The sequence below is a fragment of the Mirounga leonina genome, unplaced genomic scaffold, assembly GCF_011800145.1.
Source record: "Mirounga leonina isolate KUSES-001 unplaced genomic scaffold, KU_Mleo_1.0 Mir_53, whole genome shotgun sequence".
Lineage (NCBI taxonomy): Eukaryota > Metazoa > Chordata > Mammalia > Carnivora > Phocidae > Mirounga > Mirounga leonina.
The window spans coordinates 43,461,026-43,487,431 of NW_023270807.1; the positions used below are offsets into that span (position 1 = coordinate 43,461,026).

Genomic DNA, 26,406 nt, shown 5'->3' on the forward strand with positions numbered 1-26,406 from the left:
AGAATGAAACTATTCTCAGCACATAAATTCTCTTGCACGTAGCAAATGTCTTGCAGGAGAGCTTTTAAGGGCTGAAGCTACTGATTCCTATAAAATAGGCTGTAGAACCATAAATAACCAGGAAGGGATAATTTTTAATTAAAGCAAATTATTTTATATAAAGTTTAAAAAAATCACAAGTCCGTGTTTATTTCTTGTCCTGCTTAATTTGTTTATTTCATATATGGGGAAAAATAAAAACAGAATTTATATATTACAGACCAGGGGTATTAAAGAAATAAAATGAACTTTTTCTCATGGGCTTTCTTCTCTATTTATATGAAAAAATATCACTCCTTCCCCAAGCCCTCAACACCAATGCACACTCCAAGTCTTATATAAAACTTAAACTTTTTTTTTTAAGGAAAATATATAAGTTAGAAATCTTTAAAGCTGACCAAATTCCCTCTTCTCCATATATGAGTTTTTTTCATTTATCAATGGAAAATGTTAAAATTAGACTTCTAAATAGAGAATGTTGATTTATAAATATTTAGCATTCCAAAATAAGCACTGAAGAGCTATCTATCATAAGCAGGAAAACTAATTTTAATGAGACAAAATGTGAAATTATTCATGTCACTAATAAGAAAGCTATGTATAGACTCAACATAATCTTCTTGTACTGTGATATTGCTTAAATATTTGGAGCAAAACAAAAAATTTAAAATTTAACAAAATTTAAAAAGTGTTAAAACGTAATTCCTTATGTCCTGTATGTCCACTAAAAACTTTAAAAGTTATAGAGTCAGGAAAGAAATAGTAGCAAGCACCACGGATGCCACATCTATATACCTGTAAAACAAAGGAAGGAAAAATTTCATATCAAACCTAGCATTCTGACCTCATGATACCAAACAAGGGACTTAGCAGTTTATTTTCACCCATCCCACTGATTTTTTTCACTGACCAAATTCAAATGGCTTTTCATTATGCTGACATTTCTAGAATTCTTCCTGAAAACTTGTCCTATGCATCTTATCATCTCACTTCTATTTGTAGGTTTATTCACTATTGGTATCTATTCAAAATACACCTTTAAAAATATTTTTAAATGTATTGTTTCAAAAATGAACCGACAGTATCCAAGCAGTGTGATTCCCCCAGTGTCGACAGCAGTGAGGTGTCTGCTAGGTCAGTCCTACAGGGCAGCCTGGACACGGTTTCTGGCTGTTATATTCCTCAAGCCTCGTGCTGCCTTCCTGGAGTTGCAGTGAATTTTAATAAATGTATTCACTACTTAAAAAAAATAATGAAATGAAAGTAATGCAAGACCCTTAAATGGATAAATACTATACTGCTGTCACCAAAACCACAAGAAGATTCCATCGAAGTATTTGTCAAGGCAGAAAAGAAGTCACCCCAAAGGCTCCCATTAGTCCTCACCAGTGACCTTCTCAGTTACTAAATTATTCAGCTTTTAGAAACTCCTCTGGACAGCAAAGTTAACCAAGAGCCAATGTAACATAACAAAAGCCAAGCAAAGTTGTTCTCACATTAAAACAAACATCTAAAAAGGCAGAATGATTTCAATATATCAGGCAATAGGTATTATAGGAATACCTGCAAATCTTCCTACAGAATAAAGAATTTTAGAGGGAATTATTAGTCCTATTATTAGTCCATCTTGTTGATGTACCTGCACTAAATTAAAGGCTACTCTACTCTCAATGCATTTCAGCTGCATTTTAGTCCTCATGTTGCATGGTGTTTAAACAATGCCGCTGCATATGAGTATATTCTGCAAGCACTTGACTGTATTCTGAGAAAAGATCTCTGCACCAGCCTTGCCCAAATAATCAGCTGGGAGAAACTAAAAATCTGGACTACCACCTGATTGTCCTCGCTCTACAATTTTAAATCAAACTGTCCCTAAAACAAAACAATTGGGGATTTTGACTTCCTGTAGACGGAGCCTAGACCAAGTTTTCAAGAATACCAAGTTTTCAAGAAGTATTAGAATAATTTCTGGAGTAAAGTAATAAAAATTTCTCGAATATTTCTTCTTAAAAGCTTTAAAAACATTTAAGTCAAAGCCTTCCCCTGAAAAGGCGTCTGGAGAATGTTGTTAGTCTATTATTACTCTTTATTACTATCAGTACTTATTTTAGAAAATGTTGCACCAGACTATATTAGAATAGAATCATATCAATAAATTCAAAAGCCCATGGCACACACAAGGGTGATCTGCTTTTTGATAAAAGTAACAGAGTGGAATTCATTATTGTTGCTCTCCCTCCTAGTACAAACACCATAAAACACGAAACAGAAAAAATAAACAAGTGTGTAGCTGTCAGCTCAGCCAAGACAAATTTGGAAACTAAAGAACATCAGCTCTCTTGGCAATGGGGAGTAGTTTCATATTCTAGCTGGAAATCTGAGGGAACGGAACCCCATCATATTCTGAAGACAGAATCAATAGATTGTTGTGACATCACTAAGCAAATTATAAAACAACAGCAGATGCAGAGAGGCTACTGACTTGGAATATTGAAGCCCCGGGGCCTAAAGGGTAGGCTATTGACTTGAGATACTGAAACCCCTGAGTCTGAAAGACAGGTTTCCTCAAGGTCCTTTCAGAGGTGGCATGCACTGTGCACCTTGAGAACTTGCATTTTTCAGCCAGCATCCCACTTCAAAATTTCCCTTAGGAATGGGCAGGCCATAGCACTACACCCAAAAATAAGTTACATCCAAGGCCCAGCGGTACCGACAAATTTTAATCCTCATCAGAAAATTATTTCAAAAGCATGTCAGTAACTTTAACTGTTTACCTTGTCATGGAAAATTCACAGCAAAAAGCCAAATATATTTATCAGAGCCAGAATGTTCTTCACTAAGTCTTACCTGTTACGCCCAGAGTCTCGGAAGCCTTTGGCAAATGGATTCCTATCTATCTTCAGGCGAGTAATCTGCAGAGTACAAAATTCATATCAAATATTCTAAATGTCAAGTAAGGTCATTAAAAAGAGAAATGGTGGAAGAACTACAAGTAATTACAAAATTGACTGTGTTCCTCTCCCCTATTTCTCAGGTATTTTATTACCTTAGCTGCAAAGCTAGAAGAAAATTTCAGAAATCACCTAGATATTCATCTGCTATGAAAAAGACATTCCCCACCCCTTTTCAAACTCTGTAAATAAAATCTTTTGCTTTTAATATCACTAGAGAAGGAAATTCTGAATCATCTGTTGATAACCAGTCCTTTATTTGACAATCCCTCAGAACTAAAGCTCTTCCCTTTAACTCTGTGACATGGCTTAATCCTGTTCCTCTTGGTAATGGGTAACAGCTAATATCCACCTTCTACTTAGTCAAGTTACTTACAACACTTGAATGCCATTAAGCTCCTACGCATCACTCTCTTCTTCAGAATTAGGTACTATCCGCTTCTTTAACTTTTCTGCCTCTGTATTTTTCTTTGTGTCTCTTCGAATCATCTTTATGGCTCTCATCTGATAATTTTATTCTTTCCTCTGTTTTCTGTTGAGTCCTGACCTTGTCAGAGCCCTACAGTGAATGTCTAATCAGAGCTAACCATTACTGAAAGGCTCTAATGAGATTAAATCTTATTCATGTAGTAGAAATAAATGTTTTAATTTTAACAGAAATTTGGGAGTAGGATTTTTACAAATGGTCTAATCATCTCCATTAAAAAAATTTTGGGGGGGCGCCTGGGTGGCTCAGTTGGTTAAGCGACTGCCTTCGGCTCAGGTCGTGATCCCAGGGTCCTGGGATCGAGCCCCGCATCGGGCTCTCCGCTCTGCAGGAAGCCTGCTTCTCCCTCTCCCACTCCCCCTGCTTGTGTTCCCTCTCTCGCTGTCTCTCTCTCTGTCTAATAAATAAATAAAATCTTTAAAAAAAAAATTTTTTTTTAGCTACACCATCTTATAATTGACACTAATAACATCTCACCTCTTTCTTAATAGATCTCCTCCTTGCCCAAAGAGAGTTACAGCCGATTTTCTAAGAAGCACATCATGCTTTGTTTTCTATGCTCTTTGGTTTAGTGGAATCTACAAAGTTAATGAACATACTTCTGACGGTGCCATTTTAGCTAAGGATAAATGAACACTGTTGGATAACACGAAGGCAATCCCCCTATATGTGCAATCCCCCTATATATTGTCCTGAAGGAATTCTTTATAGTTCATTATAGCTGAACTCTTTGTTCATTTAAATAATATTTAAATAACATTAAATAATTTAAATGTTCATTTAAAATACTATTTCAAAAAAGAGTAGAGATTTATATAATGGTGCCTTGTCTGAATAGAGATATGTTACTATTGCCATTATTTTTATTACTGAGTGCATACTATGTATGCTGTACTAAGAATTTTATACGCATATTTCATTTAATTCTCACGGCAACTTACATGTAGTTATTATCCCAATCTTATGTTTTCTTTTAAACTGAGGCTTAAGTTTCCTATGATCATAAGGTTACTTGCCTGTAGAACTAGGCTGGGACCCTGGGCTTCAGAACCCCATGCTGTTAACCACCCATTTTCCCTGAGTTCTTAAAATAGGAGCCAGGAAGTTAAAAAATGAACATCATTGTATTTGGTCATTATCAGTTTCCCTTCTTCTAATTTTTTTTTACCCTATTATCGATTTGTCAAAGTTTGTCAATTGCTATTAGTCACCAACATGTACCAAAAGCCCACTGCATCTTGTTTATTGTATCACAGAGGCTGGGAGAAAAATACACATTTGACATTATTAATGTGTTGGTGTTTGAGACAAAAAGAGAGACAGATAAACCAGGGTTGCTTAAAAGGTACTAAACGTCTCTGCTCTTTTCTCCTCATGCATTATACTTTTCCTAAAAAAAAAAAAAAAAAATCATTTTCTGCATCTAACGTATTTTAAGAATATTTTCCTAATTATCTCCAGTCCTTCTAAAGGTTAACTTCTATACAAAAGCGTGACAATGTGAGTGAGAGGACAGGATGGCTTCAGCTGTGGGACTGGTGGCTCTGCATGGATGACAGCAGATGCACCTCCCAGCCCAGAAGGAAGATGCAGGGGACGGGATCCAAATCTCCTCATAAGTTTTAACAACAAAAACCACAACCAGGAGATTTTAAAGCCTTAAAATTTAACTGAGATCTAAATAAATGTAAAGAGAAGTGGAGACCTAAAATAATTCTCCTGACCACTAAAATTAAAAAAAAAAGTCTACCACAGACCACATCAGCCTCAACTACATCACTATTTTTTATGAAAACTGGCCATAAGTGCAGGGACTAAATAATCGCCTTGAATCCATTTTCCACCTACTTGACACAGCCTTAAAGAAATACATATGCTTACCTATATTGAAAAGAAATATTTCCCTTTTGAAATTATTACTAATTTTATGGAAAGAATGCCCCACAACTGCTGATCTCTCAGGCTATAAGCATATGTATCACCCTCTGTCACAATTAAAGCATATCTTAAAAGAAATAGCCCTTTTTGTATATATGCCAAATGACTACGTAAGATAAATGCTTCTGAAATATTTCCTATAATACATGGATTATAGTTTTAAAATAATGTGAATTATCAAATCCCGTGCTCTATGATACAATCCAGGATTCATATTCTACATGTCTATTTCCTAGGCAATATACATGCCTTTTTTTTTTTTTTTTGGTAGAGAAAGAGAGATAGAATAAGTGGAGGGGAGGGGGAGAGGGAGAGAGAGAGAGAATCTTAAGCAAGCTCCACGTGCAGTGCAGAGCCTGACTCAGGGCTCAATCTCAGGACCCTGAGATCATGACCTGAGCCAAAATCAAGAGTCAGACACTCAGGGGCACCTGGGTGGCTCAGTTGGTTAAGCGTCTGCCTTCAGCTCAGGTCATGATCCCAGGGTCCTGGGATCCAGCCCCACATCGGGCTCCCTGCTCTGTGGGGAGCCTGCTTCTCCCTCTCCCTCTATCTACTGCTCTGCCTACTTGTGCTCTCTCTGTCAAATAAATAAATAAAACTTAAAAAAAAAAAAAAAAGAGTCAGACACTCAACCAACTAAACAACCCAGGAGCCCCCACAAGATTTTTTATTTTAATTATGACATCATGATTCGACATCTCAAAATGGAAAGCAAACCTACACTGTTAGTCATGAGACACATTCTTTTCTAAAGAAATTCTCACTAGAAGTAGCCTTACTTGGGGAATCATGGATAAAAAAACTGTTTATACACACACACACACACCCTGGATGTCTTATATGGCAAATGCTTTATGACACTTCATAACATTTAGATACAGTGAAAAGCATAGCTAGCTTTCTATTGACACCTGAAACAAAAAGTCTAGAAAGATAGCAATTCTGAGAACAATACCTGTTGGTTCTGATAGGCAGTGACAGTTGTGAAGACAGTTTCTGGAAAGGAGAATGCCTTTACTCCCTCCCCAGATGGAACAGGCTTGATGGGAGAAAGATCATCCCCGCAGTCTTTACGGATGACATGGACCCGCGGTTGGTATTTGTGCATAGAATGAAGAATAATCTGTGTCAAGGAAAGAAAGCCAAATATATCAACAACTTCTGCCCCATCTCAACACCATGACTAAATATTTAATGTGTAAAATAAATCCCAGTTGGAAATGAAAATGTCCAAGGATGCAGAAGTGCCAATTTAATAAAGTATGTCAAAACTGGCAAGGGAGGGCTAAGAAGTTATTTGTAAAATATGCATAAAAATACAAAAGGAAAAAAATCATTATTTTGGTGGAACGCAGTATACAACCATGAATTTAACATCTAATTTTCTGTTTCTGAAAATACAAGAATAAATTCAACAGTATTTTATTTATAATGAGCCAGATGGAACATAAGAGTCCAAACCAGTAAAACTAAAAATGAGATTGAAATGATAATTTAAATTCCACCACATCCATCCCCTAAAAATAAGTATTTGCACACCAAGGTTTTCTTCAGAGAACACTTTTCTTCCATTGGTGACAGCAACATGTCTATTCAAGGGCAAAAGGAATTCTAAGGATACCCAAGAGTCTGCCTTGTGTGTGGCTTACAACATCCCTGGCTTGCCTGGAGAACCCAGTGTCCATGTCTCCATCAGAGTGAAACTTCCAAAACCCAGGCACCTGGGGATGGAAAAGCTGGTGCACTCAGGCTCTTCTAAGGAAATCTGATAATATGGTTCAACTACTTTCTACCTCATGATTCCACTTCTGAGAATTTATCCAAGAAATAATTTCAAATCCAAAAAAATCGCTTTATGTATAGAGATTGGCAGCGCCCCATTATATAACAGTGGATAAACTATAAACCACTTACATGAGTAGATTGGTTAAATAAATGAAAATCCATACAATGGGATAGATGTTATTCAGCCATTACTAAGTGCTGTTTAGGACATTTTCAACCACAAAATAAAATGCTTCTTTTTAAACCTTCAATGATCCAAGCTGTTTATAAACTAATCACAATGACATGAAGACAGTAAAAAGGACCCACAGAAAGATAGGAACAGTTATCATCTCTGGATAATGGGACTGTGGGTGAATTTTTTTCTTTTTCTTTATGTTTTATGCTTTCAAGGTATAGGAGATGGAGTAACAAAAAAATAGCCTTACCCAATGAATTTTTCTATTTGCTGCTGGGAGTCCACGTTCAGGTATTGGTTAATGAGTTTAGTTAAGAGAGCTGTATCTTCCCTGAGTTACACGATTTGAATTCAGGTTTAGGGAGTTGAGAGTTTAGAGGAGAAATCCTTAAACAAAGTCTTGGAAAAACACAGTGGTTGACCTGTCTCGTGTTTTTAAGGATACGGGCAGTTTAACAAGGCCAAATTGAGAATATCTGGTCAGCCCCAAAACAAACAGCCCTATACCTGGAGAGCATGTTTGCAGGCACCAGAGGATGTCTTTCCCCCCTGGCAGTAATAACCAGCACGGTGGTCAGTTTTGTTTTGTTTTTTTACCCTAAAATTTTCTTTCTATCAGTGGAAGAGATCCTGGATGGCAGATCTAATGACACTGCCCACCAGACCTGCTTGAATGGGGGTGGGGGGGCGGGGAGGGTATAGCACAAATATAAGGAAAGGATAAGAGAATACAACAGCCCTCATAGTCACCTGCAGATACACACATGAATCTGCAACCTCTTGAAAAGTCTCTTTCCAGGTCTAAAAAAGACAGAACTTCAGTAATCCATTAGTGGCTCACAAAAATCAATTTAAACAGTTGCAACCGGAAATTTTTTAAATAAATAAAATTCTAAAGTAGAAACATAGAGTGTGCTCCTTATAGTAAGGACAAGTACTGTTTTGCAAAACATTGTCTGTTTTCTTTGCGTGTGTTTATACCAGGTCACAACGTAACATGTACACTAGTTATGTGAGTCAGGTAAAAAGTCTGAAAAACATAGGTGTAAGATTTATTCTAATGATTCTAGTGATCAGCAAATTCCAGGGTAGAAGAGAAATTGGAGAAAGCTACTTTACAACAAACAAACAAAAATAAGTACATAGCTAATTTCAGAAAACTGGAATAAACTGACTTGGATTGAAGGAAACAAAAACTGATTTGGGTTTCCACTTACTACCCAATGAATATAGGTTCTTGTTTTAGGAAGTCTTTGTTCTCTCAAGCAGATTCCTCCATATAGCTATATATATTTAAATTTTATTTATTTCTTCCTATCTTTACAGAATTTCCAAAATGACATAAGGTGGGGTATATTGGGGTAGGGTATAGAAATAGCTGATGTATGCTTATGTCTGCACATTAAAGGGCAACTGCCAATAGTAATCTGGGGATCTTTCCAGCAAAATAACATGCTTTCAATATTATCTATAGGAATTTAGTATATCCCCAGATGTTTTCAGGGAATGCTAAATAAGCCTCAGTTCTTCTGTATAAAATGGCATTATTTGCTTTTTAATGATCTATCAAACTTCATAATGATGAGTGATCAATAACATTTTGCTTATTTAATAAAACAAGTAGAACCGGGAGAACTACTGGCCTTATAAGCAAGGAGACCACAGTGATAATGCTGAAACTCAAATAATTATATCTGATCTGCATGTTCCATGCTCTCTGTTCTGTTTAAAAGGAGGATTTTTTTTTTTTCTTTTCGGCATTATCTTGTAACACAGATAGTCACATGGACTAACGTTCATAAACATAGAATGCTGTCCCATGTGCAGGTTAATCCTCGTTTTTCCCACTCTAAAGACACTAGTTTTGAGTCAAAAGAAGCATGATATTATTTATGTTTAATGTGAAGGGCCTCAGTGCCTGAAGTTGACAGACAAGCCAGCTGTGCCTTACAGAACAGCTCAATAAGGAAACATTACCCACTGACTCTGGAAATTTTCTAGATGATCTAAATGCCCGTGCTGGAACAAGTCAAGCAAAGGGCCAAGGAGGAGCAGATCCTTGGCTCCCTGCATTACTGATGACATCTGGTACTGACTCACTATAAATGGTAGGGGTCAAGACAGTAACACCAGATCACAAGCTCCATAGCAAGATGGCCTTGGGTTTGTTTCACACACACTGTCTATGAAACACTCCTTATACACATGTACTTTCAAGTTCATCAGCTCATCTGATTCACTCAAAATTCTCTGGTTCTAACATAACACATGAGAAAACCAAGCCTCAGAAAGCCAAACTGACATGCTCATGAACATGAACATGTTGGATCTCCAAGCTGTTGCAAGTTCCTGCCATCAAGGAGACCTTGGGAATCTCCCCTGTAACACCTTGCCTCCCCACCTGATATCTCAAGCAGAAATGGGAAGAGGATGAGGACAAACTTAGAGCTAGGGTGACTCTATGTCACTGACTCCTCAGCAGCTGAGAAAGAGATTCTCCACAGGTCCCCTGACTGTGGTAGACTGGCCATCCTTCCTTCCAAAGCACCCCAGCCCTGTGGGTATGAGTCCTGCCAAGGTTTAAAGGCACCATTACCTGTTAAATGTCTTCTAGTTTTTTAAAGATTTATTTATTTATTTGAGAGAAAGAGAGAACGGGACAGAGAGGGAGACAGAATCCCAAGCAGACTCCCTGCTGAGCGCAGACCACCCCAAGGTGAGGCTTGATCTCACAACCCTGAGATCATGACCTGAGCCAAAATGAAGAGTTGGCCACCTAACTGACTGAGCCACCCAGGCGCTCCTCTAATTTTTTAGGGAAATGCTCATCTAAATGTTTCCCTCCAGATAACAAATTCCAGATGAATAAGGAAACATGCACAGGATGAGAAGGAAATATCTTACCCAAGCATGCTAACCATTTGCACATTGGTAGCCCAAGGACCAGTCTTAGATTGTATACAATCCAACATAAAGCTGACTACAGATTCCCGAAGGAGTAAGTAGAGATTATAAAGTCTTTACAACATTCAAAGATTAGTTGTGGAGTGGTAGAACATTCCACTCTAGATTCTCACCAATATTTCTCTCTAAACAATCCCTGTATTTGGAAAGATGAAGTCATACTGAGGAAAACCCAATGGCATATAATTTCATGTCTCATACAGGTCTAGGTCCAGCCACAGCCCTGTGAGGATATGATTCCTATATTAAACACACCATGTTTAATAAAAGTCCCAGTCATACATGCAGTTCTCAGGGTACTACATTGAATGCTTATATTTTTCACAGAGTAAAACTGGAACTGGGAGGCCAAAAAAAAGTAAGAAAGCAAGTTAGAAAGTAAATTAGAAAATCACCTCTCATTTAAGTCTACAGCTTGATTAATTAGAAATTAGTGTCACTTCCTTTAGATTTTGGGGGCAGGAGAACCTCAACCACATGATGGTAGAGGGGTGAGTCCCTGAGAGGTCTCTGTATCAGGAAATGATGAAACTGAATTAGAAAGTCCCACCATAATGGTACTACTGTCTTCCTAGATGCTGAGTCACAGCAACAATGGACTAAGAAAAGAATTCCTAATCTCGAACTAACCTCATTTGAGGTCATCAAACTGAGTAAATAAATACAATAGACACGTTCCTCATGAAACCTTCCCAATCTCTCCTGGCTGGAATAATGTGGTGTCTGTACTTCTGAGCCAACTCTCCCCATCTAGGCTAGATCACTGAAGGCAGAGACTATGGCTTTTTATGTTACACTACATTTTACAAAGTCTTAAAAAATATATTTTTTAAATAAATAATGGAAAAGAGCATTTTTTCTCCTACATTTTCTCTAGTATCAACTGATTCATACATTTTTACCAAGTGTAAAAGCAATTTTCTTGCTTCCTAAATGGCCAGGTATATATCTTTCTCTTTGTTTCCACACTCATTAATTACCTCCTTGTATTAAAGTATTACATCCTATGCCACAACCTTAAAAGAAAAATTTAACTGATAGATGACACATTTCTCTAGGTTTTGCCTGTTTTCTGTTATGTTTTTTGGTTTTCCTAAAAGTGAAATATTATAATTATTTAGGCATAAACAATTGAATTTCAATTTGCAATGTATTCTTTTGTGTTTAAATAAATTCTGTGCGCTCATTAATTTTATGTGTTAACTTGGCTAGGCCATGTTATCCAGGTATTAGGGCAAACGTCAGTCTGGGTGTTGCTATGAAGGTATTTTTTAGATGAGGTTAACATTTATTTTTTATATGATTTATTCATTTATTTCAGAGAGACAGACATAGAGAGAGTGAGCTTGTAAGTGGAGGGGGGGTGCAGGAGAGGGAGAGAACCTCAAGCAGATTCTGCACTGAGTGCAGAGCCCAATGCAGGGCTCAATCTCACAACCCTGAGATCAGGACCTGAGCCAAAATCAAGAGTCAGACGCTCAACCAACTGAGTCACCTAGGTGTTCCTAGATGAGGTTAACATTTAAATCAGTAGACTCTGAATAAAGCAGAGTACTCTCCATAATGTGGGTGGGCTTTATCCAATCACTTGAAGGCCTTAAGAAAAACAGACTGAGATCCCCTGAGGAAGAAGAAATTCTGCTTTGAGAACACCTTCATGCTTGAGATGCAACATCAACTCTTCCCTGGGTCCCCAGCCTGCTGGCCTGCTCTGTAGATCTGGGACCTACTAGCCCCCACAATTATGTGAGCCAATTCCTTAAATAAACCTCTCTCCATGTATATATTTATACACATTCTACTGGTTCTGTTCCTCTAGAAAATACTGTTTTACATAAAGTCTAGTGAAATTACAAAGTTAAAATTATAGAAACAAATTACTCTATCTATACAAATATTAGAGATATATTGAGTATTATATATAAAGCCAATAATTTCATCTGAAAGAATTAGAATTAGAAAATGACCATATTGATTTAAATTATTTATTTATTTCTGTATGTATTTAATTTTTTTAAAGATTTTATTTATTTATTTGACAGAGAGAGAGCATAAGCAGAGGGAGAGGGAGAAGCAGACTCCCCGCTGAGCAGGGAGCCCGATGCGGGGCTCGATCCCAGAACCCTGATATCATGACCTGAGCCGAAGGCAGATGCTCAACCGACTGAGCCACCCAGGCGCCCAGATTTAAATTATTTAAAGAAGTGTACCTTATATATGATAGTGTATATTTTTTAGACCCAGTTATCTCTTTAAAAGATATGTTCTCAAACTGTAGAACTCAGAAAAGTAGAGGATATTTAAGCTTTCGAAAACAAGTCACGCTTAATGGCATTATTTTTAAATTTTCTACTCCAAAAACAAAAGACCCCTCAATGAACATGCTGGCAAAATTTCAGCCAGTGCCCTCAATGAGACAGTAGAAACTAGTGTTCCTTCCCTGAAGTCAAGTGAAAAATAACTGTTACTACTTGACTGTGTACATAAAGAATAAAAAGAACAGAAATGAAGTAATGCACTAAAATACAGGGCATTAAGTTGGATTCAGAAATGAAATATACTATGATACTTATCTGATTTTGTTTTAAATCATAAAAGGCAACAAACAAACAAAAGCAAGGTAAGATAGATATATCTTAAAAATCTAGATACTGAATTTGTACCACAATAAAATTTATACTTGAATGTTTTTATTAAGGTCAATTGCTTACTATACTGCCTAGCAACTTGCAAATCATTTCCCATCATAACTGTATTACTAGTTTATGACAGTTTGCATTTTTGTTTTAAAAGATTTACTCATAGGGGTGCCTGGGTGGCTTAGTCGTTAAGCGTCTGCCTTTGGCTCAGGTCATGATCCCAGGGTCCTGGGTTCGAGCCCCGCATCAGGCTCTCTGCTCAGCGGGAAGCCTGCTTCTCCCTCTCCTGCTCCCCCTGCTTGTGTTCCCCCTCTCGTGGTCTCTCTCTCTCTCTCTCTGTCAAATAAATAAATAAATAATCTTAAAAAAAAAAAGATTTGCTCATAAATATACTCTCTTTATGTCACCCTTTGAGAAATGAACTAGTTGGCATGTAAGACGTACTCTTCAAAAGGCATTTCAATCCTGCCTCAATCAAAACCTTCTCAAATAACAAAAACCTAATAGAAATGCTAGCTTATGATGGAAATCAGCATGTATCCAGAGTTACTTATTTATTAAAATAATAACGTAGAAATCTTGCCTAGGAACAATACTGCGTAACAATAAGGTGTTAAAAATCACTATATTATTGGAATGACTGACTTTGACTTACGCATCATGTTTCAGCAGTTTTAAGACTAAAAGGAGTTGTTGTAACATATTTTGACACATTAGATGCCATTACAAAACAACTGGGAACTTGCAGATGGAATACACAACTCCTGTAAGCCTGGACCATTACTGAGAAGCAATAAGCTTCAACTGGGAAAAGAGCTGAATACAGGCAGGACACAATAAACCATTATCCCTGTTAACCCAACTCCCTAGTATTCACATTCAGAGCATAATAATTAGCACCTCATAGTGTTTCAAACAAATGTTTTGGCTAAAATGGCTGCCTGAGATTCTATCATTTCAATACAAATGCAATATCTAGTTTTAACCTATTAAATATTTCATAGGATACGCTTCAGGCAACAGGCAGTCTCTGATGCAAATATAACCTTGATTTTGCACAGATTAGGCACATGCTGATCAACTTTGGAGAGAAATTCATGCCCTTCAGTCAGACACAGTGTAGATGTGGCTACGCCACCCCATGGTGGCCCATTAGAGAAGCCATCTACTCACATGGCCTTGGTCATCCAGTTCATTGTTGGTGAGCTTCAGCTTGTCAAAGCTGATCACTTGTCTCATCCAAGTCTCTCCTGAGGCAGGCGAGTCTGGATGGATGTACACCCGTGGGGGCACAGGGGAGTCAGCATTACCCGCCACCATCCATTTAGAGCTGTGGTAAACATACCTAGAAGGCAATGACAAGACTCAGTATACAGACTCTTGTTTTCTTGGAATTTCCAAGTCCGTCGAATCAGACAAACTGCATATCTTTTATTTTTAAGTCTAAAAAACAACAATTTACTCTTTACATCCAATACATATAAGATTTCAAGCACTTTTCAAAAACTCTCTGAGGCAGCAGTGGCCTATTGACCTCTCAGAGTAAGTGATGTGTTAAGGATTTATGCACATTATCACCCCCCTAAATTCAAGTATCTTAATTCTTATGAATCACACTTATTCACATTAGACATTCCATCTGTATTCTGATATTTTCCATTTTACATCTGGATATTCAATTGACATGAAGAAACTATTGTCAAGCTTAAAGTTGTCAAGCTCAGCTTTAAGTAAATCTCAAAAATACTTGAGAGTTATAACTTAAAAGTGTCCCACTTTAAGACCACTTCCCATTTTAGGCAATGTAGAGACGAATTATGTAGATGGTAGAAAGGCAAGGAGAAATTGTCAAAAGTTCCATAACTTTTATTTTCTTAGAAAAAGAGGTTTTTTTGTTCTTGTTTTTTTAAAGATTTTATTTATTTATTTGACAGAGACAGAGACAGCGAGAGCAGGAACACAAGCAGGGGGAATGGGAGGGAGAAGCAGGCTTCCCGCTGAGCAGGGAGCCTGATGTGGGACTCGATCCCAGGACTCTGGGATCATGACTGAGCCCAAGGCAGCCGACTAATGACTGAGCCACCCAGGTGCCCCAAAAAAGAGTTTTAGCTATGATCATTTAGAATATTTTTCTAATTCTATAAAACTAAAAATTACAGATAATGTATTAAGTTTAACTTAAAATTTTTGTATAATCAAAAAATGTAAGTCTTTATCTCCTAAATTTTTCTTTTCCAAACTTTGTAAGAAAATTCTTTAGTTTGCAAATACCACTAATCAAAATATACATCAAATTTTGAAAATGAGCATATATCTAATTAATATTATTTTTCTAATTAAGGGACCAAATGTCCTCTTCTGTTTGTTCTGTTTGTTTATATATGTCAAATATACTGACTATATAAGAATGATACATTTAAATAACAATGTCTCAGGTAATAAATAAGATCATAATATTCTATATTATTATAACCTATATTCAGGTTATCATTTATTGTTAATTTAAAATTCACTAATTCAAAAACTAGAAACTAGTATATCATGATTCACTTAGAAAAGGGTATAAAATGAAATTATATACTTAGGTGTTTTCCTTCCAATAGTATTTTAAAATATGACATACAATTTAAAGCAATAATTTGTGGATAGTCTCAGAGAATTCTACCTGTGGAGTATGCGAATTTCTTTTAAAAATAGCATGAAACATTTTCATAACATCTCTGGTGAGGCCCTCTGTTTCAACTAATGTCACATATTTCATTCTCTTTTGAGCTCAATATGCCTTCTATTCTTTAGTTCCTTTCCTTGGGGGAAAAATACATAATCACAAAATTAAGAATAATTTTTTAAAAACTTCCCTGAATTGGTACAGCGTAATTTCAGTAAATAAGTTCCTAAGTGCATGGGCTTCTGTGACTATTAAATGTGCATCACAATAACTCACAAGCACTTTGAATTTGACCAAATAACCACTCTTTGACAGCAGAGAATAAGACAAAAACTTTTTCTACTACTGCTAAAAGTTAGAAAATAAAATGCAAATCTTAGAAATGCAAGAAAAAAACTGCCCTATAGTTACTCCCAAAATAAACAGAGTAATACGCTCTATCAAAACCTAGAAAAAGTACACATATCCAATAGTTCAAAAATCCACACCCACCAAGATAATAAATGTTACATGTTACATATTCTCTGAGAAACATTCTAAATATAATTACTAAAACCAAATTTCTTGGGAAGCATTGTAAGTGAAAAACAAATTTATGATTAAGTTTGATCTTTTACAATTTGACATCTTAATACCAATACCATCTTGAAATTTTTCTTGCTTTATGTGAGAATAATAAGAATCAACTAAGTAAAATAAACCATCCAAAATACATGAAAGATATCTGGAGAAACAGGAGAGAGATTTGGAAGAGAAAGGAATAATTTCTAAGCTCATTAAGAATTACACTATCTTGTATTATGCTGAGCGAAATAAGTCAAAGAAAGAAAGACATGTATATCGTATGACCTCACTGATATGAGGAATTCTTGATCTCAGGAAACAAACTGAGGGTTGCTGGAGTGGGGGGTGGGGGGAAAGGGATGGGGTGACTGGGTGATGGACACTGGGGAGGGTATGTGCTCTGGTAAGCGCTGTGAATTGTGCAAGACTGTTGAATCTCAGATCTGTACCTCTGAAACAAATAATGCAATATATGTTAAGAAAGAAAAAAAAAAGAAGAATGTAGCAGGAGGGGAAGAATAAAGGGGGGGAAATCGGAGGGGTAGACGAACCATGAGAGACAATGGACTCTGAAAAACAAACTGAGGGTTCTAGAGGGGAGGGGGGTGGGAGGATGGGTAAGCCTGGTGATGGGTATTGAGGAGGGCACGTTCTGCATGGAGCACTGGGTGTTATGCACAAATAATGCATCATGGAACACTACATCTAAAACTAATGGTGTAATGTATGGGGATTAACATAACAATAAAAAATTTAAAAAATATATCATTTTGCTGAGCTTTGATATATATATATGTACATACTATTACCTTATTTAAAATTGAAATAAAAGTTTTATGTAAGCATAAAAAAAAAAAAAAGAATTACACTGTCTTTCTCAACGCAAAACCCAAATTAGAATATGGATTTTTAACCAAGTATATTTAAAGAATAAACAGTGCCTTCTAGTTTCTACCACGTACTAGATAATTTTAGCAAACTCTCTAATGAGTTATTTAATTAAAATAAGCAATATAATACAAAACAAAACAATAAAACTGTCTTCTTTATTACCCATTTTTTTAGTATTCTGTATGTGCTTGTACTAATTAAATCTGAATACTTTTGACACTGGTAAGCCTGTTTCAAAAAAGTACTTCCCTAAGTTTTAAAAAGTGATAAAAACCAAATCTGACTTCATTTAAAACTTATTAAATGCTCTAGTTGTTTATAAAAAGTAAAAAAAAAAAAAAAAAATAGAAACAAGACCAAAATTTAAAGCAAGCATCTTCTGGTCTTCTACTCAAAATTTCCTTTTTCAAATGTTAGCGTTTTTAACTCCTCAGGAAAGTAGAAAGCATTGTCCATTGAAAATTGCTGATTTGCTTACTTGCCAAAGAAAAAGAGCAAAGGTTGGTTTGAAACTGAAGAATGTGTATCTTTTCCAACCTTACTTGATAGCCAGGTAATACATCCTCTTTCAAAATCTAAATCTTACAATATTTTTTTAATCTACTGTGTTAACTACTAACCAAAAACAACAGTAAATTAACAAATTCATTACCAGTTTAAAGATGTCCTAATATACTAATGGATTATGAGATTTTATTTTTCTAAATTCAATAATTTCCTAAAATTAAAGGGAATAAGCCTGCCAAAAGTTATGATTTTGAACACAACAAGAAAAAGGGAATTTATGTAAAGCTCAAAATAATCACAAAGGAAATGAAACATTTCGTTGAATACTACCTATACCTACAAACTTAACATTTCCTCTCAAATTCTAATTGAAAAGTGAATCATTTAAAACACACAGTTTAGCAACCCTAAACTAGCCCCTATTTAAAGTTCTCAATATTTAAAGGACATTTCTGTATCTGTTAAAAGCAAAACAAAAATTAAGTTTCCACATTTACTGCAAGAGAAGGCACCACCTGGCCTCCTGGAACTGTCAGGGAGTTGGGTTATAGATCTAGAAATTCTACAGGCTTCTGGAAACAAACATCACAGTCCTCACAGATGAAACAGGCACAGCCTGTAAAATCCTCGCGTATTCTTATCCTGCTGTATCCATCTGATCACCGTACCTGTATCTTTTGTTGTCCACTGGCACAATATCCATGGCAATGTAATACTGCTGGTGAGGATCTAGTCCTGAGATCTTCACTCTCATTGCTGGAAACATGCGCCTATGCATATGGAGGGGAGGAAACAGGGTATGGGTTTTGTTTTTGTTTGTGATTAAGCATGGAGAACGAATAAGTGAAGAAAGCTCTCTGTTTTTCATATGGACAAATTTATAGCGTTCACTTTGATAATGTTAATTCAAAGAATCAGAATACAGGACATAGCAAAAAAGAGGCTTTTAAATGTAATTTGTTGTACCCTGTCGTGCACTGTTGTTTACTGAAATGTCAGTACAGCTAAAAGGAAAAGAATTGTACACTGACAGAGTAATAGCACTAAAAAAAGCAGTTTATTTTTTAAATAAAAATCAATGAGCATATTTACTTTAATAATGCAAATGACAAAAATGTTCCGAAGGTAGAAATAGAAAATTTGAATTTGTACAAGTGATAAAATACATTATAATGTGAAATTTTAAAAGGGTTATAAAAAACCACAAGGAGCCAATGTGCCATGCTATAACCAAACAATATGTTCTTTATTGAGACAGGACTTCCTGTCTGCAGCATGGTAAAGGTGAAGTGCAAAAGTTGCTCTAAATTTGAAAGGTATAGTAAAACTTCTTTATTGAAAGCAGAAACTAAACACAATGTATATTTACCAAATCATTCCTTCCCCCACTATACCCTGGAAATACTTTCTTATTTAACCACACTTACTCAAAACTTCACTAATTAAAACAAATGAAAATCTGCATTTCTTTAGGCTTCCCAGACATGTAAATCAAAGGAGATGCTGAAGTACACTAGGCTATCTTTTAAAAAGGACACAGTAGCAAGAATATAACAGCAAATTATTGTATATGAAAAACAAATAGAGCAGTTCTCTTTTTTTTTAACTTTCATCTAATGATTTATGTCTAGGACCCTTCCAGTTAATCTAATTTTTGCTAATTTAACCTTATAACACAAATTTTAGTACTGTTATTTACCAAAAACTTTTTCTTTAACAATAATGCCATTAAAGACCACTTCCAGAGAAAAGAAAGTCCATTATTCCTAACTAGGCATGAGAACAGTTTAATATGCTGGCTGTTTTAGTGTTATTTCAGTGCACCTGTAAGATAAAGAGTAAAGGTCTTTAACTACATCCTTTATAAGACAACTGTTGCTTTGTGTTGTTGAAGACTGAATTTGGATCATTAATAAAAGCTCTGTGAAAATGTAGAAGGTAGCATATGGATTCAATAAAATATGTTTTTGTAATTTCTAATAAGTTTGGATACTTTTATGCTATCCAGGTTTTTGCCATGTGTATTCCCTGAAAGAGTTTCTGTGCTTTTTTAAAGTTCCTTTTAAGGAAGATATTATTCATAGATTTCATTGCACTAAATGAACTGAAAACTTTAAAATGCAAATATTTCTGTGCTTCCTTCAAATTAACAGTATCTGGCCAACAAATCTATTTATTTTACTAACTAATGGATGTGCAAATTTCACTTTCAAAAAATACATATAACTTCTTACAATTTTTTTTTAGTATTCCTCAGCAAATTTAGATGAATGTGTTGGATTTCATTTAGGAAAAAAAATATATATATATATAACCACGTAACTGGATCTACAAACAGAATGGTTTTTAAAAAACGGGTAATTATTTTTGCAGGGATTATACATGTATTACTGATGATTCCAGTAACTTTTCATTCTAGTATAATATCAAAATAGTACAAGACATCACGTTCTTACATTGCTAGGAAATCTTTTGATAAAGAACCAGCCTGGAAGTCTGGAATCTAAAAAAAAAACAAATCATAGTTTTCTAAAGAGTAAACTGCGTTTTTTTTTTTTTAAAAAAAAAAGGGGGGTTAAGGGAAGTCATCTGTTCAGTAGTTCCAGAAACGAGAACTAGAGCCTAAAAACATGCCTGGACAGATGTATACATAACCACGAATGTCTAACTACCCAGCACACAGAGTATCACCCGCAGCCGCAGCCGCATCGGCGGCGACGGGGATTTTCCCTAACGTCCAAGAGGGCGGCGGGGCTGTGTCCCTCACCGACTGCACTCCGGTATGGGCAGGCAAAGCCAGTCTCAAAAGTGAACCACAACCCGGGCCTTGTCTTGTCTGCACAAAAATGCTAACCAGAGACTCCACAGCTCTGCAGGCCCTTCTCCTTCCTAACCCATCAAGGGGTAGGGTGAGGCCAGGGCCCGGGCGTTGGCGACAGATCGCCCTTTACCTGCCCGCCTTGGTGATGATCATCTCCGTGCCGATCTCGTGAAAGCGCTTCCAGAGCTCTGCTCCCTGCAGATCCACCCTCGGGGCCTGCGGCGAGGGCAGCGGGGTTCCCGGCCGTGCCAGGGAGGGCGCCGGGGACCCCTTCGGGGATCCTCCCGGGGACGCCAGCGGGGAAGCGCCCTGCAGGAAGCCGTCCTCACAGCCGCCTGGGCAGCAAAGGGCAAAGAGGGGTAACGGTGAGGGCTTGCGAGAGGAAGTCGGATGGGGAGACTGACCCCCGGAGGGCGGCTGGGAGACGAAAAGGACCAGGAGAAAAGGGGGAACTTTCGTGCCTTCGGATTCTTCTAACACCCGCTCTGCCCGCCAAAGGGACTCGACGTGCCAGCGAGGCCTCCAAGGACCGAGTCCCGCAGGGGCACGAGGGCCGCGTCCACCCCTCCTCCCGGCCTCCGCCAGGTCAAGGCCCCAAGTAAGTTTCGCGCCGCCGCGGGGGTCTAGGATACGCGCCCAACTGAGCCTGAGATAGGTTCCCGAGTCCAGAGCCCCACTGCAGACCCCGACACACCCGCTACCCGAAACGCACGCAGCAAAACCGCCTGGCGTCGGTGTCCCTGGCCCGGAGTGCCTGGGCCTCCTTTAGCGTTAGGCGTCTGAGGCCCCTCGCTTTGGGCCCAGGCGGAGGCATCCTCTAAGAAAGCTTTTCGGCCTCGGCTCCCGCCCAACGCCCCGACCGCCCTGAGCTCCTTTAGCCAAGCAGCGAAGCGACGAGAAGATCGCGAAAAGCAAGCTCACGGTGGCCGACGGCCTCGGCAGTGGGAATCCGGAGGGGAAGGGAAGGGCTCAGCTACCCCTGGCGAAACCACGTTTGCAAATACGCCGCCCTCTTCCTGGTTTGCCCAAACTGTTTAGGGCATTCGTTCCGGTTTCAGGGGGGTTATGCCGTCGCTCCCCCCACCCCCTTGCTTTTAAAAGTTAGGAAAGAAAAAAGCGCACCCATTGGCTGGAACCCCAAGGGAGGCAGATGCGGAAGGCACAGACCTGCACCGCCGAGAGCCGCAGAGAGCTGCGGCCGAAGGCACGGGTCGCGAAGTGGGCGGCGGCAGCCTGAGAAGCGGGGCTAGGAGCGGCATTTTAACCGTCCGGAGGGCGACCTGAGTTGAGCGGCGAGAGCGGCCAAGGCGGCTGCGAGCTTCGCGCCCCGACACCCAAGGCCAAAGCGCTGGTGGCTGAATTGCCTCAGGCACGGAGGGGCACCGCGCGCGCGCACGCCCTTAACTCGCAGAAGTTCAGGTTCCCCGCGGACCCGGAGGGACGCGCCAGGAAGTTGGGCGGGAAAGGGCCGACTCACCCGCGGCTCCACGGGAGCCGCAGCTCCGTTCCAGGTCTGCGCAGCTCCGGCCGGGTCCAGATGCCGCCCCAGCCGGTGGCGGGAGTGCAGCGCCTTCGTCTCCCTCGGAGGAGCCCTTTTCACCGGCGCCACCGCCGCGGCTGCAGCCTCCGTCATCTACGGCCCCCGCTGCCTCTTCCGCGCCCAGCTTTCGTCGCTTCTTCTGAAGCTGTTGCTGCTTCTCGGCGCCTATCAGCGCCTCCACGGAGAAGGCGTGCGCCTTAAGGCTTAGCATGCTGCACGGCGAGCCCCTCCGCTTCTCGGCCATCCCCGCCGCCTGGCGCCCGCCCGCCCCTCACGCACATACACTCAAGCGGGCACACGCACACACTCACTCTACTCCCCCACCAAAATTTGAACGACTCTCGGGGCCTCCCGCAGGCCGATCTGGCCCCTTCCCTGCCGCGGGCAAAAACAAATTTGGCGTTTCCTCTTTCTCGCTTGTGTTGGGATCCGAGGAACCAGCGACGCGCCCGCCAAGTTTCCTTCCCTCGGTCTCTCGCGCGCGCTCTCTCACTGATGCACTCCTTCGTTCCCACCCCCTCCACCTCCTCCTGCTGCTCCAAGATCTGCTTCGACTGATGCGCCAGAGAGGACTAACATGGGTAAAAAACACTCTGCGGACACAAATTAGGGATTGTAATTGAAATTTGTTGCCTTGATCTGTCAGCACTTCCAGGCAGGAGAGCGGTGGGAAGAACTTGCTCATTAGTGTCAATAAAGCGGCGGGGGTGGAGTCTGGGGCCCTGTCAATCACCGGGAAGTCCAGCCAATCAAGTGGCGCCGACTGCGCGCAGTCCACGCCCACTTCCTTACAAGGTCTCAGAAAAAGAGAGAGAGAGAGAGAGAGAGAAAAGCGCCGCCGTCTGGCTTGGAAGTGCCAGCCCCGGGCGCTGAACCCGGTCAGTCTCTCTGGCTGCCACATCCCAGTCTCTAGTTTTCCTCACCCGGACCTGGAAAGGGTGAGGCTCCTGGCTTTAAAGCGAGGTATCACCAAGTTAGAATATCAAGAATCTTCCAAGAAACTAAACTCCAGTCCCACTCCCTTATCACTTAATATTGTTACAACTCCGAACATTTTTGAGCCACCAGGCCCGTCTATTCTCATTTAAACATCCCTGCATTTAGTAGCGCCCACTCTGCCACGAATGGCATTAGACTTGCTTATTTATTTATGCTTATGTTTCACTTAGTGGCTTTTTCTTGGGGAGGGTGTGGGAAATCAAGGTATATTTAAATCCTTTATATTTAGGAGAGCAAAATTTTACATTATCGCTTAGTCCCCCATATTTACTAGTCTGTAAAAGCACGCCCTTTTCAGAGCCTCCTTTTCCTTTCAAAGCATGATGATAATTTTAAAACGTTAAATCGTGGGATTTTAATCCTGTGTGTCTTCAGTGATAAAGATTTAGCTTTAAATCTCCTAAAAACTTCGCAAGGTGAAATGTTTTAAGATACAATAAAATTTCCATTGCGGTTTTAAAAAAATGTCTCTGTGATTTAACCTAACTCCATATTTGTCCTGCTTTAAACAATTTGCCACTTCTTTCCTCAGGCTTTTAAAGAGCCAACTTGTTTCTTTACAGCGAAATTAAAAAAAAAAAACAAAAACGCGTTTTAATTGAATAACACCAATCATGCATCCATACAGTTTATAGTTTCAACTCGACTTTTTTTGTCAGGATTAACCCCCAAAATGGTTTTGGTGTAAATAGAGCAAATCTAGTGTAGAAGAAAATTCCTGATACATATTACTCTTAAATCTTTGGTATAAAAGACACGACAAAGGGTTGTTTTTTTTCTCCCGCTCAATTCAACCCCCACAACTGCTGGCTTCCTTGTTACCTCTGACTTCCCTCTAAGCTTTCAGTAGAGTGATAGGCAGTAGCTTCGCCACTGAGATCCTTTTACCGTTGCTCGGGGGGAACGCGCCGTTCCTGAGAGGGAACTAGAAGAGCCGGAACCTGAGCAGGCGGTGCCCCGGGCATCCACGAACTCGCCTCCCGCGGGGCCCCAGCTGCCCGAGTCAAAAACGCCTGGGTAACACCCTCGAGGACGAGGGCTCTTTTTAAACTCTTGAGAAACGGATTCAACTGGAAGGAGATGTTTTGCATTTGTAAAAGAAGGCTTTGCAAACAGTCTGGAGCTGTGCAGACCCCGGAGGGCGCCCCAGGCGGGTAATACAGCCTAAAATGTAAGCGCAAACCCGGTTTCTGAAGCCTAGCGGAAGGGGAAGCGGGCCTAGGAGAGCAGAAGAGGCCACCTGGAGGGCTTGGGCTGGGAGTGGGAGTGGAAGGAGGTGGGGGTGGAGGGGTGTGCAAACGTGGCTGGAGGCTGCTCCGGGAGCTCCGCGCGCTGGGCGTCTGAAGCCCGCATCAGCAGCCTTCGAGGTCCCAGCGCCCCGCTGCAGGCCCAGACTCAGTGACACGAAGGAACGACCCAAAGCTCCTTCAGGCAGCCCTTGAGACCTTGGAGAAGGCTGTGAGGGCTATGGGTGGAGTCACCAGGACCCTCAGGCCTATACCGGCCCGGTGGCCCGACGAGGAGCGGCTCATCCTGAGAAACCTGCGGCCGCCAGGGACGGACGAACGCATTTTCCAGACGTGAAGCTTGCCTTGTAGATGGGTTCTTGTCCATTTACATGCTCTGCAGCTCAAACTGATATAAAAGGGACAAGACAGCCTGCAACGGCGCACTCAGGATCATGCAACTCAAAGGCCCCCTCTAGCCCTCTTCTTTCACCTTTACCCAGAGCAGAAAGGGGCGCAGACCCCGGAACCCACAGACACCGGAGTACTTGTGTCCACATAGACTACAAGCTGGAAAGCTGAGCCTCGCAGACACCCAGGATGTCAGATTGAACGTGGCCCTTACAAATAATCCAGGTGTGCGCTAGGTGCCCAGGGCAGGAGGAAGGATTGGTCCCTTTAATACAGGTCCAGACTAGGCTTTGGGAACCATAGCTATAAAGCCGCACCGCCGCTTGCCGCCTGGGATTCGCGCTGCATCTGGCTCAGGCTTCCGGACCTAACAGGATCAGCTGTACTCGACCCCGCTAAGCAGCTAGTCGCAGACCTCACAGCCCCAGGACCTTTGCTCTGGGAGAGGGGGGCACCTCACCACCCTCCCCCACCCCCCTAGGCGCTGGAGGGAAGGAAGGCCAGAGTCCGCAGGCGGGAGGATTCTCGGCCTTCGCAGTGAAGGCGTAGCCAACGCCCTTACAAGGCGTTTTCTCAAAAGCGTGGCTTGCGCGTGCCAGGGCCAAGCCAGGGCCTTGCCCTTTGCTTGTCGAGAGAGCAAAAGAAACGGGACAGGACGCGAATTGACAGAAGAAAAGCTCGGTGGAATACGTGTGCACATGTCTGTGCTTGTGTGCACGTGAGTACGCCCGTGCGCACTTGTCTATGTGCACTTGTCTGTAAGGGCTTGTGTGCGCGGATGCGCGTGTGTGCACCTGCGCACGTGCAAACGTGGAGGAGAGCCTATGTACAGGGAGCGTGCGCCTCCTGTCACTTTAAGAGAAAATGTCTTTTCCCAGGTTATGCTACATTAAGGAAATGATTAAAACTGAATTAAACTCTCAGCCCTCTGGCAAGACTAGCCAGGCTCTATTTCAAATAAAAGCCACCCAGGGAAGAACAGTATCAGAGTGGGTCTGTCGCAGAGACTTGGAGAGGGGGGAAAGGGCATAAGAGCCTTGCATATCCAGGTCTGGGAGAATGGTACCTAGTGGGATCTGTATCCAAACAGATAGCAAAATTAACTGGGGGGGGGGGGGGGGTAAGCGGGGAGGGAGGATTAAAAAGCATATCTGGTTCTTCCTGTTTCTTTCTTGTCTCTCTTTTCTTTCTCTTCTTTCTTTTGCAGTTTAAAATTGGATCATTGGAAAGATTCTTTTTTGAAGCTTATTCTTTCTGTCGGCTCCTGCTGTGCTTTCATCGTAGACTCTTATCTATCTATCTATGTTTAGATTTGGCTTGCTGTTTCTTCTTACCTAAGTTACTATTGTTTATATTTTTGTATTTTGTTTTTTATTTTTGTATTTTATTTATAAACAATTGTTTATTTTTAATTCCAAATTTTAAAGTCCTATGTGCCAGGATTTCACTCTCTAAATAGACTCTTTTTTTCTTTTTTGTTTCTGTTTTTCTCTAACACTTGACAATCGCTGTAAATTTCCAAACTCATGTTTGATTTCCCATACTAACAATCTGACACAGGGCGGTTTACCCTGGCATACAGGAGGGTCTGTTTTTGCCCCCTGAACTCGAGGTGCTCCAGGTAGTCTCCGAATTTCCAAACACGCAGGATCTGGACTTCGTTCCATGCATAGAAAGACATTTTATTATTCGCTAAAATACTAGCCTAGCAAGAAACAGAGTAATAGATGGGAGAGTCAGGGTGAAGGAAGGCCCAATCCAAGCCCCAAGTGGGATACTTATTTGGCTGTGTTAC

The 26,406-nt window shown here is 40.2% G+C and overlaps 1 protein-coding gene across 2 annotated transcripts in view; it reads right to left on the reverse strand.

Moving 5' to 3' along the window:
* Positions 1 to 22,999, reverse strand: part of TBX18 (T-box transcription factor 18) — a 134,774-nt gene extending 111,775 nt beyond the window's left edge. Inside the window, exons 1-6 of one of the 2 annotated variants that reach the window (XM_034991208.1) lie at positions 21,913 to 22,998; positions 20,566 to 20,770; positions 18,283 to 18,384; positions 14,158 to 14,329; positions 6,374 to 6,541; positions 2,887 to 2,951 (exon numbers count right to left, since the gene is read on the reverse strand). In XM_034991208.1, the coding sequence (XP_034847099.1) occupies positions 2,887 to 2,951; positions 6,374 to 6,541; positions 14,158 to 14,329; positions 18,283 to 18,384; positions 20,566 to 20,770; positions 21,913 to 22,219 (1,019 nt within the window). In that variant the 5' untranslated portion in view covers positions 22,220 to 22,998. Of the gene's footprint in view, positions 1 to 2,886; positions 2,952 to 6,373; positions 6,542 to 14,157; positions 14,330 to 18,282; positions 18,385 to 20,565; positions 20,771 to 21,912 lie in introns of both variants that reach the window. The other variant, XM_034991207.1, reaches the window with a different exon arrangement.
* Between the last annotated feature and the right edge of the window lie 3,407 nt (positions 23,000 to 26,406).